The 14721-nt window shown below is 48.5% G+C and overlaps 1 protein-coding gene across 2 annotated transcripts in view; it reads left to right on the top strand.

Moving 5' to 3' along the window:
• Positions 1-14721, top strand: part of Vps35l (VPS35 endosomal protein sorting factor like) — a 105944-nt gene that overhangs the window by 27453 nt on the left and 63770 nt on the right. Inside the window, exons 10-14 of one of the 2 annotated variants that reach the window (XM_028867798.2) lie at positions 5460-5556; positions 6336-6383; positions 7737-7830; positions 12166-12243; positions 12643-12765. In XM_028867798.2, coding sequence (XP_028723631.1) covers positions 5460-5556; positions 6336-6383; positions 7737-7830; positions 12166-12243; positions 12643-12765 — 440 coding nt within the window. Of the gene's footprint in view, positions 1-5459; positions 5557-5896; positions 6143-6273; positions 6384-7736; positions 7831-12165; positions 12244-12642; positions 12766-14721 lie in introns of those variants that run through there. The other variant, XM_037211123.1, reaches the window with a different exon arrangement.

Below are 14721 nucleotides of genomic sequence, written 5' to 3'. Positions count from 1 at the left end.
AAGATGTCATCCTCAGCACTCAGAAAGGGGAAAGAAAGAAATGACAGAAGACCCTGGATTATCAGACTTAACGCAAACAAAGGCCTTATAGGCCGCTGCTGACTTTTCAGTCTGGTCCCAGGTTGAGACGGTACTCCAGATAACTGGGCCTCAGCATGCCAGTGTAGGCAGCCGGGCCTCTTTTACCTTCTCTGGCTCACACAGCATTTCTGTGGCTGGTGCTGCTCTTGGGTCCCGTCCCGTCCCCCCCACACACACTGTAGTCAAGTTTTTAGTGGCTCCTTCTGGTAAGTTTAGGATCCTGAAAAGGGGTGCAGAGACCAGCCCCATGGGAAGATTGTCTCTGTTGGCCAGGGATCTGGGAAATCCAGATTTACTTATTGAGTATTTGTTGACATATGTGACTCATGGGCATCAGCACCAAACCTCGGCCAACTGCCAGAATTAAACTTGTGTGCTTTCTTTGGCAAAACTGAATTAAAAAACAAAAAGCATGTATTTCTGTGCACTGCTTATGTGCCTGAAGCCCTTGAAGGCCTGAAGAGGGCACCAGATCCTCTGAAGCTGGAGTCATGGGTGGTTGTGAGCTACATCACGTGGGTGCTGGGAAACAATTTGGATTCTTTGCAGGATTGGAAAGTGTCTCCAGCCCAACTAGCAACTTTTTAAAATCCTTTCCTGGGGGGTTTGTAGAGATGGGTCACCCGTCAAGAGCATTTACAGAGGACCCAGACTGTTTCCCAAAACCACATGGGGTGATTCACAAACCAGTTGTAACTAGTTCCAGGGCATCTGAAGCCAATCATCTGGCCTCTCTTGGATACATATGCGCGCGCGCGCGCGCGCACACACACACACACACACACACACACACACACACACACACACACACACCAAATAAATACATTTAATTCTGCTCACTTTGCTTGCTTGGTGGTGGTGGTAGTGTTTTTGTTGTTGTTTTTGAGACAGGGCCTCATGTAGCCCAGGCTTGCCTCTAAGGAGGATGGCCTTGAACTTACTCTCCTGCTTCGCCCCCCAGGTGCTGGCTGGGATCACAGGTGTGGCCACTACACCTTTCTGCCTCTTCTATTGGCTCACACACTGTCACTTAAGAACTTGGAAGAAGTCTGGCCAGGGATGGCACCTGTAGTCCTAGCACTCAAGGCTGAGGCAGGATATGGGTTAGCCTGGGCTAGTTTATCAAGACCTTGTCTCAAAATAAACAACTTTTGGGTGGCCTGCCTGACCCCCAGGGACATTTGACTTTGCATCTACTGTAATCATTTTCTCAAACAACATGTTAGGGTCAAGTAAGGAAAAATCACCAATTGGCCCTACCCAAGCTCTCCTCCAAGTGCCGTCACATCAAAGGGTGTTCTCCTATCTGAGTATATTAGTTAGCCACTTTAACTTGAATATTTTACTTAACTGAGAGCAATACAGATCAGGGTGTGTTTTGTTTTTTGTTTTGAGGCAGGTCTTGCTATGTTGCTCAGGCTAGCCCAGGCTTTTGTTTTCTCAAAATTGATGTGGTCATTATTTCTTTCCTTTTCCTTAAAATCTTCCCTTGGATGGTTTTCTGTGGTTCTGAGAACCTGAAAAGCGGGAGGGCAGACTTTGTCCACAGTTGTTAGGGTCCTGGGGAACAACTCTTAACTGAAATTAGAAAGAAAGCTTTGAAGTCTCCACCACAGAATTCTGCCTGAGGAGCTCTGGAGGAGGGGGAAGCTGGTGACATTTGCACTCATTCTTTCCATCAGAATCAAGTCCCTCAGCTGAGGAGCTGATTCTTGAGCTCTTCGCCCTCAGGAGTTCTAACTGGGGTTTAGTTCATGTGAGTCTGGAAAATTCCAGCATCTTTTAGAGTTATGCCAAGCATACACCAAGCCAGGCATGGTGTATACTTGTATACCATGTAATCCCAGCATTCAGGAGGATCATAGATTCTGGGCTAGCTTGGACGACATGGTGAGACTGTCTCCATTTAAAAAAAAAAAAAAGAAGAGGAGGAGAAGGAAAAGAAAGAGAGAGAAAAGGAAAAAAAGAAAGGAAAAATAAAGAGAAGTACATGATATACTATGTGTGGTCATCCCCCACACTCACACATTTCTTTAAAAAGTTTTTTACACTAATTTCTACACTTATTTATTTTGTGGAGGAAGAGAGTTAACTGCCAGTTAAAGATTAAAGACAGGAAAGATCTCCAGCATGGCAGGTGGCAGCAGAGAAATCTGGAACACAGCAAAGAAGAGCGGAGAGAGGGAGCGGTTGAAGAAAGGCTTTGGAGTGAGGAAGCACACACGTGACAGGCACACAGAGAAGAAGACCCTCTGCAGAGCAGGGTGGGCTCAGGAGGCCGAAGCCCAGCCTCTCCCTTAGGGCTGGGTTTTTAAAGTCCTCAAGGGTCTTCCTCTCCTAGCTTAGGGCTGGTCAGTTGGAGAAGGCTACACAACTGTGTGAACATGTCTGCTGAACTACTGAACTGGTTCACCAGCAGGAGGCCTGCTGGCGGGCGAGGAGCCCTCGAGGCCCTTGTTTTATGTTCGTAGGCTGTTGACAGGAGGGTGAGGAAGAAACCTGGAAGTTCACCGTGGTTGTTACCTAGTCACGGCCCCGCTCCCTGTCTGTCTGCCTGCGAAGGAGTCTAACTCCTCGTCCCATGCTGCAGGCACATGTGAAGGTTACAGGACAACTCTGGGAAGCCATTTTCCCTTTCCAGTGTGTGAGTCCCAGGGATTGAACTCGGGTCCTTATGCTTGGCAGCAAGCACCCTTCCCCACTGAGCCATCTCACTGTCCATTCACTCCGAGTGGCTAAGTCATGTTGTCTCCTGCGTGGGAGACGTCCTAGCACTTGGCTGTGTGGCCCTTGCCTCATCGTCTCTGCAAGCCCATCTCCAGACTCTCCCCAGGGCTGACTTGGGCCACACCGGGTTCAGCAGGGGCCTTAGTCAGTGTGGCGGCACAGGAGAGCTAGAGTAATTGGTCTCTTTCCTTCTCCTAAAACATCTGCAGAAGTTCAGAGTCAAAAAATGAAGCACTTAAAAAAAAGTTGGGCGTGGCACCTCTGCTCTGTTATGTGGAAGGAAGGCTCTTCTGGGTTAATTTCCAAATCCTGGATCCCTTCCCCATGTCCGTGCTCCAGTGCGAACATGTGAAGTCCGTATGAAGTCTGTCATCCATGCCTCTCCGCCCAGAGCCTTCAGGGCATCGCCTTTGCACTTAGAATCCTCTGAGGAGGCTCACTCTGCCCGCCCCACCTGCTGAGGAGGCCGCGCCTGCCCTGCGCTCACCACCAGGCTTGCTTCCTGGGCTCTGACTGGTCCCAGGGCCTCTGCTGTTTCTGCTTTCCTGTCTAAGCATGGCAGCTCCTGTCGTGACTCGGTGGAGCTCACACACCAGCTGTGCAGAAGTCTCCCGAGATCATTTGAGTCCCCAGCCTCCTCACGCCTTGTCCGGTCCACTGCCCAGGGTCCTGTCTTCCCAGGTTCCCATCACCTGGTTACTGTTTCCTGTTGTTTGTCCCCACCACTGGGTAGCGTCCCGAGGGCAGGGCTGCCCTGTGCACCAGCTGGGAACGTAAACACTGTTTGTTGTCGGCTTTTAAAGGGCCTTCTGGGGAGCGGATGAAGTATAGGAATCTGTTGTTTAGTACTGTTTAGTTTTCTATGCCGTGTTAAAGTCTTGTGTAACAGTCCATTTCTTAATTCTTTCTTGACCTGTCTGTCATTGTGTGAGATTGCTCTGTGTGTGCACATGTGTGTACATGTATGTTTTTATGTGTATGTGTCTTGTGTGTATATGTGTATGCATGTGTGTATTTGTGTATGCCTGTATGTGTGTATATGTATGTGTGTCTCATGTATATGTGTATATTTATATGTATGTATGTATGTGTATGTCTCCATATGTGTGTATATGTATGTGTCTCATGGGTATATGTATATATATGTGTGTGTGTGTGTGTTTGTGTGTCTGTATGTGTATGTATGCATGTATGTGTGTATATATTTCTCTGTATATGTGTCTTTGTATACATGTGTCTGAATGTGTGTGTACATGGGTATACATGTATGTTTGTGTGTATCTTGTGTATATGTGTATGTGTGTATTTGTATTATGCATGTGTGTATGTGTGTCTCTGTATGTATATGTGTATATATGTATGTTCGTGTGTGTCTCATGAGTATATGTGTATGTGTGTATATATGTCTCTGTGTGTATATGTTTCTGTATGTGTATGTTTGTATGTATGTGTCTCTGTGTGTATATATGTGCTTGTGTGTGTGTTTTGTGTGAGCTATAAGATTTTAGCTTTTTCTTTTTGTGTCAGTCTTGCTATGTGGCCTTGAACTTGTGACCTTCCTGTCTGTGCCCTCTACTCCCTATGAAAATGTATGTCATGTCCAGAACTCTAAGAGGTAAATCTGTGTTACTGAAAACAAAGATTCAATAATCAATCAAGATTAGGATTGGCTGCAGAGCTGGACAGTTCGAAACATTGTCAAGGAAGGTGAAGGTGGATTCCGGTGTCTTAGTGCCCCTTGGGTCAGTGTTGCTACAGAGGTTCCCGCTTTGTCATCCAGTCAGGCTGGTGGAAACGGGAGGACGAGTCCCTCCTTTTAGATGTTTCACAGAAATTGTGATTTTGTGTATATTCTGGGGCCCACACTCGGTCACATGATCATACCTAGCTGCAGGAATGGCCAGTGCAGCTGGGAAACCAGAGTTGTATTATTAAAGAGAAAAAGAACAGATACTGGAATAAGCTGGCAGCGTGACCACAGGAGACCAGAGGGTCAGAGCCGTATCGAGCTGGCCGCTTGGCTCTGGCTCAGGCCTTGATTTACCTTCAGGTCTGGCTCATAACGTTTACGGTAAAAGTGTTGTTCACATTTCCTGTTGAGACCAGGTGCATCCATGATTCTTCACCTGTTGCCACAGTGACTGCTCTGCACGTCAGGGACCTCTGGTTCATCAGTGTGTGGTGGCTAAGAATAAGGAGCCAGGCCGCCCTAGCTTCCGTTCATGCTCTAGTTGGCTCGCTGTGTGTCCTGGGCAACTCACTCAACTTCCATGTGCTCCACCTCGGGAAGTAGATGGGGTCTACTGTGTGGATAATGAGCCAGCGAATGCTGTTTCAGACTGAAGCACATACATGCACGATGCGTGCCGCTTCCAGTGCATGTGTGTGCACTGGTGTCATCTCTGTCCCTGTTTGCATTGAAGACGAGGAGGGACTCTACCTCCTCATTTTCTGCTCCTGGACTTGCAGCAGCTATAAAGACCCAGGAGTAGGCCCACTGTGGTGGCCCACACCTTTAGGCCCAGTGATTGGAGGCACGTAGATTTCTGAGTTGCAGGGCAGCCAAGCTACACAGTGAGACCCTGTCTCACAGAAAACAAATGAACAAACCCAGGATTTTGGGAACTGACACAGATTGTCTTGCGTTGCAGACCACTTTTCCCCAGAGAACGTGAGCGACACGGCCAAGGAAACATGCCTGAATTGGTTTTTCAAGATTGCTTCCATCCGGGAACTCATTCCGAGATTGTATCCTTTTCTTGTCTTTATAATGACGGGTGGGAAGAGTGGGGCTGGTGTCAGCAGCCGTGGGATGGGCTGCCCAGAAGTTCTGGTGACACCTGGTTCTGTCATGGTCAGTAGCTACACTGGAGAGGTCCTTGCTCGGAATCCCACTTGGTCCTGATAGTTCTCTCATTTGTGACTTTGAATATGATACATGAATCGGGCTTTTGTTCTGTTGAGGAACATTCCCATGTTAACTCTATTAAGAAGTCTCATTTTAAAAAAAGGAATTATTTTGTTTTTAACTGTGTGACTGGTGTGTTTGTGTACCCTCAGAGGCCAGAGGCTTTGGATCCCTTGGAGCTGAGTCTGCAGGTGGTTGTGAGTCACCCTGAGGGTGCTGGAAACCAAACTCGGGTTGGTGGCCATCTCGAGGGTCCAGGTCCTGCTCTTCTGCACCAGCACACCAGTGGTGAAGCATGGAGACTTCGACCTACACACACCGTGTCTGGTCCACACTCCCCACAGGGCTTTGATCGGAAGTCTTAAAACTCATTTTAAATGTCAACACAGTGCCACGAACCAATAGGCAACCTTTCCCAAAGCTTAAGTAAGTGCAGAGCTTTGAGAACCCTGAAGAGAACATGGCAGCTGCCAATTTAGTCCTCGCCATTGTCACAGACCATGATGGCCTCCTGGTGCCTCAAACTAATTTTTGTTTTTGTTTTCCTTCTGGAATAGTCTTTGTCTGACAGGGAACAGGCCATCTGGAACATGTCTTCCTTAACGGAACATTTCTGTAGTTACGTGGAAGCATCCATCCTGAAGTGTAACAAATTCCTCTCCAAAACGTAAGATCCTTCTTCATCTGGAGCGGTAGACTTCCTGTCCAAAGACACAAACACAATAGTGGTGTGACAGTAGCCATTGTCAGTGAGTTTTTAGTGTGTGACCGATGCTAATTACCTGTGTATTTTCCCACTTATCGTGTGGAAACTTAATGAAGTGGAGATGGCATTTTAATCCCTATATAATGAACAGAGAGGAAGAGTCAAGCGTGGGGTGGGGCAGTGTGTAGCCTACAGGAGGTCGGTTCCACTTGGATCTGGCCATGGGTCTCCATAAGTGATTGAGACCCTGAGCCTCAGTCACCTTCACTGAACATGGGCCTCATGAGAAGTGTGTGGGCCCCGCCACTGCTGGTGACGATGGTAAAGATGACCTTGGGAGCAGGAGCCTTTGCTCCTGGGGCCCAGGCAGCACAAATGCGGTGCTGAGCCATTGGCAGGGCTTGAGGAAGCCAGTGGCATTTAGAGGCATGCCTGGCAACTGAGTCACAGGCTCCTCAGGGCAGCCAGGGACCTCCCACGGAGATCTGTTTAATTTGGAGCTGGGGTGACCGAGATGGTTTATGGGTGCTGAAGAAAGAGTTGTTTTTGCCTCCCCAACCGGGTGCAGATCATGTCTGAGAGGGGAGACCTGTGTCACAGAAATGAATCTTGGGTCACGTTGATGGGGTTTGAGGTGGCTGTTTGCTGCCAGCCTGAGGTGGTTGGAAGGGATGGGACACAGGACACTGAACCAGGACCAAACAATAATCCATATAGAACAGTGGTTCTCAACCTTCCTAATGCTGCGACCCTTTAATACAGTTCATGTTGTGGTGAACCCCCAACCATAAAATTATTTTTGTTGCTACTTCATAACTATAATTTTGCTGCTGTTATGAATCATAATGTAATTATCTGATATGCAGGGTATCTCATATGTGACCTCTGTGAAAGGGTCGTTCGACCCCCAAAGGAGTCACAACCCACAGGTTGAGAACCACTGATCTAAAAGCTCAGAGTGCTGGCGGTTGATGGAAAGCCGGGTGAGGGATGAAACTTCAAATTAGTAAAGCCGGGCTGGGTAGGTAGCACACACCTGCAATCTTACCACCAGGGCAGGAAGAGTCCTAGGCCAGTCTCAAACACACCCAAATCAATCAATTTAGAATAAGTCTGCCCTCAGACGTGTGTGGGGAAGCATCAATAAGTTGTGTCCACAGAGAGAAACTGGTTATACTGAAACTGAAACTTTGACCTTGATTCTTACAAGTTGGGTTTCTCTCCCCTGAATTTGGGAACATGTAGCTTTATCACGAAAGTGAAGAACAGCAAGTCCTCCCATGGGGTGTAACTCTGCCCTCCTTTCTCCCACAGGGGGATTTCAGAGTGCCTGCCCCGACTGACCTGCATGATCCGAGGGATCGGGGACCCGCTGGTGTCCGTGTACGCCCGGGCCTACCTCTGTCGGGTATGGTGAGCTCGCAGACATGGCCCTGCCTCCTCAGCGGGTTCCTCCTCCACCTCCCTCTGCTCTGTTAGCTGCTGTTGTAGGGCACGGGTCTTCACAGAGAGGAGAGCTACAGGGTTGCTTGTAAGAGTTAATTTTGAAGTAGACCAACTTACCACAGTTCTAATTAGGGGACATTTAAGGTCATCTTCACCCGAGTGAACTGGTTTTCTGGATTAATTTTCTCAGTTCCAGCTGGGAAGGAGGCTCCAGGCTCCTTTTCAGTCACTTGAGACCGGCTTTTCCTTGTGTTGAATTATCTGTGTGTGTGTGTGTGTGTGTGTGTGTGTGTGTGTGTGTGTGTGTGTGTGTGTGTGTCTCCTTGTTAAGGAGTTGGGCTGGTGTAAGCTGGCAAGGGAGCCCTGTCCCCGTGACCTGACAGGTTTGGGCTGCTGTGGTAGTTAGGAGACAATTGGGGCCCTCTTACCCTCACTCCGAAGTAATGCAGCCCAGTGCTTTTACCTCATCCAGTTTTGGGTTTCTGAAGAATTCAACCCAGGGAGCTGTTTTCCTCAGCCCCACAGGGGCTTCTGCTCTGACAGTGGGTCTTCTGCACTTGCCCCATGCGCTGTGTGCACCCATGGGAGGGGTTCTAATAAGTCACAGGCTTCCTGGAGGACAGAACCACAGTTGCAGCTTTGTGCAGGATCTGTGTGCTTGTGAGTGGTAAACCAGGGCCTTCCAGTGATGTCTCGTAAGTGAGGAGCGCTCTGTGGCCAAGTGTCACCAGATCACCTGTCACTCCTTGGAGTCAATAGCAGACATCATGAAGGACACTTTCAGAGGGAAGAGAAAACCATCCATCAAGTGTACCTGCTCCTCTGTAATGGGTGAGGTACAGCGTGATTTTCTGCTTGAAATTTGAGGTGGGTTTTAAACCCAGAAATAGCAGAGCTAAACTTTTGACTCTATCGAAGCTTGACTCATCCCGCATCAGAGTTTGATGATGGCTTCCTGTGCTCAAAGCATTGTCATTTCCTGAATGCAAAACATCCCCGGCCTCTAGGAGATACCCACGGATATCCTTGTTTGCATATTTGCACTCCATTGCCTTTCACCTTATTAATTATGGCAAGTTCTCTCCACTTGGTTGACCCCTGTTGGAAAATAGACTCAGAATCACACTAAGGATGACGCTTCTACTGATTAAAGAAAAGCCAAAAGAGAAACACACGTTCTTTACAAACCTGAGGTCTGAAGCAGCCTCCATGAGCAGTGAAAGGGTAGTACTCCTTGTGGATAAAGTGGGAGATGAGGATGAGATGCTGAGGAAGAGGAAGACCCCACCGCAAGAGGCTGAGGGAGTGTACTGTGTTGGTGACATCATGTTATCAATGCAGGCACTGTAGACACCTCCCCCCGCCCCATTGAGTAATTAAGTGTTTTGACAAAAAGAATTAAGAGGGTTGCTATGGTAGAAATGCTAGCAGTTGTAAGGTCCTGGGCTCAATCCTAGGGGGTGGTGCACATTAGTAAGGATGTTTTTGGTTGTAATGGCAGAAACTCACTTCAGACTATTGGCTTGTGTGGTGGTTAATCTTGATTGGAATGAGAGATGTCTAGGAAATTAGTGAAGCACATCTGAGTGTGTCTATGAAGGTGTTTCCAGAGACAGATTGTGAGGGCTGTGACCTGACCCATGAGTTAGTCATTGATGGACATGTAATATGATGGTGGTACTGGGAGAGGGTGGTACTGGGAGAGGGTGGTACTGGGAGATGATGGTACTGGGAGATGGTGGAAGCAAAGGTGGGACTTGGAGGGAGTAAGTCATTGAGGGTATGCATTTGGGAGCCGTGTCTTGCTCTGGTTCCCTCCCATTCTTCACTCCTCTTTCTCCACCAAACGCTCTCACTACCATGATATTCCATCCTTACACATGGGATCAAGTGACCCTGGAGTGAGCATTCTGAAACTGAGCGAAGATAATCCCTTCTTCCATGAAGCTGTCTTCTCAGGCGTTGAGAAAATAACTGATAGAAACTGAGTCTGAAAATGTAGAGTACTACAGGCCTGGCCAGGTCTAAGCCTTCAAAGTTGGGCGTTTGCTTCATCCAAAGTTGGTTTCCTTCTGTGTTTGCTCTTTGTATATGATAGACCGCAGCAGCTTCTAGCTCCCACATACCACCTTTAGGAACTATTTTAAGGTGACTTATAAAGCCCCTTTCCCTGCTAGTCTCAAAGCTGATTCTCTAGACACTTAACTTATTTTAGGCCATCCATAATCCATCCCACCACTGTGGCCGAGGCATAGAGTGTGCTTAACTGATTGGGCCCCGGGCATGTGCCCACTCCCAGAACTCAGCTCCGTGGAACTACAGTTAGGAAGGATCATCCCTACTAATCACATCCCAGTGTGCTGATGCAGAAGCAGAGGGAAGGAGCAGCAGGTGGAAAGCCGCTAGCAGCCCCCTGTGCTACCCCGGGCAGGGCGGCAGCTCCCGGAGCCAGCCTGACTTCCAAGCTGCTGCTTTGGCCTGATGAGAAGAGATCAAAAAGGAACAAAAGCAGCGAGTGGGTGAGCCTGAAGTTGTTTATTGGGGGAGGTTGAGTAGCCCCTCCTCCAGCTGTGGCCCCTGCAGCTGCTCTCCACTGTCTGCCCCAGGGCAGCCTTCCCTCACATCTAATGGAAGGGAGACAAGACTCAAAACCAGTGGAGCTGGTTGTTAGCGAGGTGGCTGTCCTTGCAAATACCCCTGTGGCCTTCCCGCTGTTCTGGGAATTTAACCCTCTGGTGAGTCTCTCACAGTTCTGCCCAAAGGGTGGTTGATAGCATCGGAACAGTGTCCTTACTGGTAACCACTGACCTGGTGACTAGGAGGCAGTTTCCAGTAGGAAGCCTTGTCTTTGGTTGGGCAGCCTTTTGGAACTGAGGCCAAGCTGGGAGCTTGGTGTAGGGGGTGTGATATTCAAATGCCTGTTCCTGGGTGTGAGCCTGTCTTCACTTACCTCCGACCCCAGTGCTCTGATTGCCCATAAGGGAGGTTTTTGTTTTTAGCTAGAAAATTAAAATTTTTCTATTGTATTCAAAAACACTCTTCTCTGCCTTAGGCATTTTGCTTCAAACTTTAAAACAAAGGCTGTTTTTAAATACTGAATTCTGGAGCCAGTAAATGATAGCTTTTTTTTTTTTGAGACAGGATCTCACTATCTCTCCATGTAGACCAGGCTGTCCTGGAACTCATAGAAATTCACCTGCCCCGGCCTCCTGAGGGCTGGGATTAAAGATGTATGCCATCATGCCTGCCCTGGATGATGGCTTTAAACAAATAATTACTATTATATTCACTTAATGTGGGGGTGGGGACGTGCCATGGAGTCAGTCTTCTCTCTGCCATTTGGGTTCTAGGATTGTACTCAGAATGTTAGTTTGGGCAGCAGGCGCCTTTACCTGCTGACCATCTCACCGACAGCTGGTGGTATTTGTTCGCTCTGTGCTTGTCGTATTAAAATTGTGTAAGACACGTTTAAAAGTGTGTCTTTATCCGTGATTGCCTGGTAAAGAACGAGTCTGCGTTGCAGTTAGCCATGATGTAGAAGCTGAGTGTTTTTTACACCCTAAGCTTGGGGGGTTGAGGAGGACTCGGGGCTTGAACCCAGGGCCTTGTGGGTGCTAAGCATGTGGACCACTGTGCCACTCCTCACCCCTGGCCCAATCTTGCTTCATCTACTAGATATACCCGTGAGTGTCGAGCATCCTGCCTGTTGGAAGAGAATATTGTTTTCACCGTCTCGAGAGCACGGCCTCCTTTGTGCTGTATTGATTTGTTCTCTGGTGGTTTCTTCAGAAATACATTCATTGCCCCGAGGGAATTCAAAGATGATCACAAATGTCTTTTTTTCATTAAAAATAGCTTCTGTGGTTTTTCTTATAAAATTAATACATGTTTATTGAGCGGGAAAGAACATAAGCACAATGATTAGGCTTTTTTCTAAGTGTGTGTGTGTGTGTGTGTGTGTGCGTGTGTGCGTGTGTGCATGTGCGCACACGCGCGTGCCGTGGTACTAGGAATTGAGCACTAGGGCTCTATACATATTAGGCAAACACTCACTCTGCCTCTGAGCTATACCCTAGCTCCCTTGTTTTCTGTTTTCAGAATTGTACTATAGTTAGGTATGTGGCACACGTTTGTAGTCCCAGCACTTGAGAGACTGAGGCAGGAGGATTGTTGGGTGCAGGGCTAGTCAGGGCGTAGTGAGACCCTGGGTTGGAAAGAAGAAAAGCAGCACGAGGTACATCATCTTATCTGCAGCTGGCCCTGGCTGTTAAGATGGCTTCACTTTGGTTGGTTGCAGGTGGGGATGGAAGTGGCCCCGCACCTCAAGGAAAGCCTCAATAAGAACTTCTTTGACTTCCTGCTCACATTTAAACAGGTAGGAGAGCGCCATGACGACAGCAGCTCATTGCACTGACTGGCATGGGAGCCGATTCACAAGACCCAGTGGGCTCGCCAAGCTGAGGATCCTTGCAGCTGGCCAGATGTGCCGAGTGGCACGAATGTCTGCAGAGGGGTCGTACCCCGTGTTGGGTGGAGGGAGAGTTAACACACATACATGAACAGGAAATGCCTCTAGCCAACCAGCCTTACTTCCTGGCATCTGCTAATCCACGTTCATTGGGTTACTGCTCCAGAACTGCTCAGCTGGGTGGCATGGGAAACTTGCCGTGGGTTTTGTTTTTAAGTACACCACCGCATGCATGCATGCACTTCTGAGCCAGCCTGGTTTGTGTGATGGGGCGCTCCTGTCTGATGTCCCTTTGGTCTCCCGTAGATTCACGGAGACACTGTCCAGAACCAGCTGGTGGCCCAGGGCGTGGAGCTGCTGTCCTATCTCCCTCTGTACTCGCCCGCCATGGGTTGGATCTTCCAGTGTGTCTCCTACCACGCTCCTGAGGTAAGGCCAGTGGGGGTCACCCCTGGGGAGCAGGGCTGGCTCCCCTTATCCATGGTGTGACCCCCTGCTCTGTGTGTCCTGTAATATTCCCAGGGTCCTTTGCTAAAAGCTTCAGTAATGCCTATGCCAGCCGCCTTTACGGAGAGCTCAGCTCTGTGGAGGGTTCTGTGCTGATTAGCTTGTCATTTCCTGACTTTGGAAGGAGAGGAGCTGCTCAGAGAGGCTGCATTCCTAAGGCTGGAGAATGGTGGCCGGAGGGGAGCCTTTGAAATCCTCCTCCAGGGTGGGGGAAGTTTCTCACCTCTTCATTTACCTTCCTCTGCCCTGCTTGTTTATCACAGTTGGGTGAGGCCTGGGTAAGCAGGTGGCACTGTCCTATTTCATGCAAGGGCAAGTAGGCCTTTCCTTATTGCTTGCATAATGCTTTCTCCTTTCCCTCACCTCTGCCCCCCTTCTTTTCTGAGTGATACACTCTCAGGAATTAAACTGGCAACAGAAATACGATTTTTTTTTCTTCCTGGCGATTCCCAGTGCATGCTAACATGACTGTGATAGATAAAGCCTTCCTGGCCTGCCTCTTGGTGGCTGAGAGGAAAAGGCAGCTTGCTGTCAAATGCAGTGTGGAGCAGACAGTTGAGAGGCAGGAGCCTGTTTCCAGCACAGCCAACACAAAGAGCATGCCTCTGACCGAGCAATACTGCTCTTGTGGGTTGATCCTGGAGAAATAAGCGACGGGCATCTAAACATGAACATGTATGTTCACATGGTTGTAATAGTGCAAAGTTGGAGGTAGCTAACAGGACTCAGGTTGAATTCCTGTGTGTGAGTTCACGGGAAGGCTGCGGCGTCATTTGAAAGATTGGACCCCAAGAGTGCCTGTCTGTCCTGACTTAAGGCTGTTCACAGCACATAGCTGAGCAGAAGCAGTAGCTCTGCTCACTGCTGTGTGGGTGGTCGGCCATGGAATAGCCTAATGTTGGAGTAAGGGCTTTGGTGTTGAGGTGATTGGGTCTGCCCTCAGCTCTGTGACCATGTCAAAGGACAGTGGATGCCTGCTGACTCACCCCTAGTCACTGAGAGCACTGCATTTTTATCTGTGACAATTGACTAAACCAGGACGGTGCTTTTACTGTGCAGAGTGGGTGTCCCACATACAGTCCTATGTTCAGTGGGGTGCGGGGTGGGGGTGGGGGGCCGGGGTAGGGGGGAGTCTTGCTTTATAGCCTTGGTTAACCTGGAACTCATTATACTCCAGCCTCAGTCTCCTAAGTTGGCATTACAGCCTGGATAGCTTTGGGACCATCTTAACTGAATTCCCTTTGCCCTGTGTGTAGTTTACTTTTCAGAATCTAAAGTATGAGGAGAGGGGCAAAGACTTATATTTTAGGTGGATATTGTTTTAATCATCTTATAAGCTGATTTCATGTCAGACCGGCCTAAATGGGAGGTAATTTGAAGAGCTGCTGGGTGCTGTGTGGTCTTTAGCAACCATATGTGGCACCTTCCTGGGGGAAAATGTGCCACAAACTTGATTGTGGAAATAGAAACCCTCAGCCTTCCTCCGAATGATTCAAATGCTCCTTCCTACAAGAAGGATCAGTGTGTTGAAAATGAGAACACTTTTTTTTTCTTATTTTAATGAAAGGCAAAATCAGATGAAAAAACGCAGGGTGGGTGTCCCCAGATGCCCTTGGTTTATTTGAAACATCAGGAATCTCAGAGGAGTCAGGCTGGGAATAGAACCTTCTGTGGGGAGTACTGCTCTAGGACCTCATCCTGCAGTAGGAGAAGTGACTGGAAAATTAGGTCACCTGAATAATGATAAACTGTGTTCTTGGGGCACTCAGATGAGGGACTTGCAGTATTGTTGCTAAAAAATAGTAGAAGAAATGATGTCGGTATGGAAAGTGGAGCTGAAGGGACATGTGACAGTTTGGTGCTAAGAGCTGGAGTGAG

Source organism: Peromyscus leucopus, chromosome 1 (assembly GCF_004664715.2).
Source record: "Peromyscus leucopus breed LL Stock chromosome 1, UCI_PerLeu_2.1, whole genome shotgun sequence".
Taxonomy (NCBI): Eukaryota; Metazoa; Chordata; class Mammalia; order Rodentia; family Cricetidae; genus Peromyscus; species Peromyscus leucopus.
The sequence above is the reverse complement of the archived record's forward strand: the minus strand, read 5'-3'. Positions and strand labels throughout refer to the sequence as shown.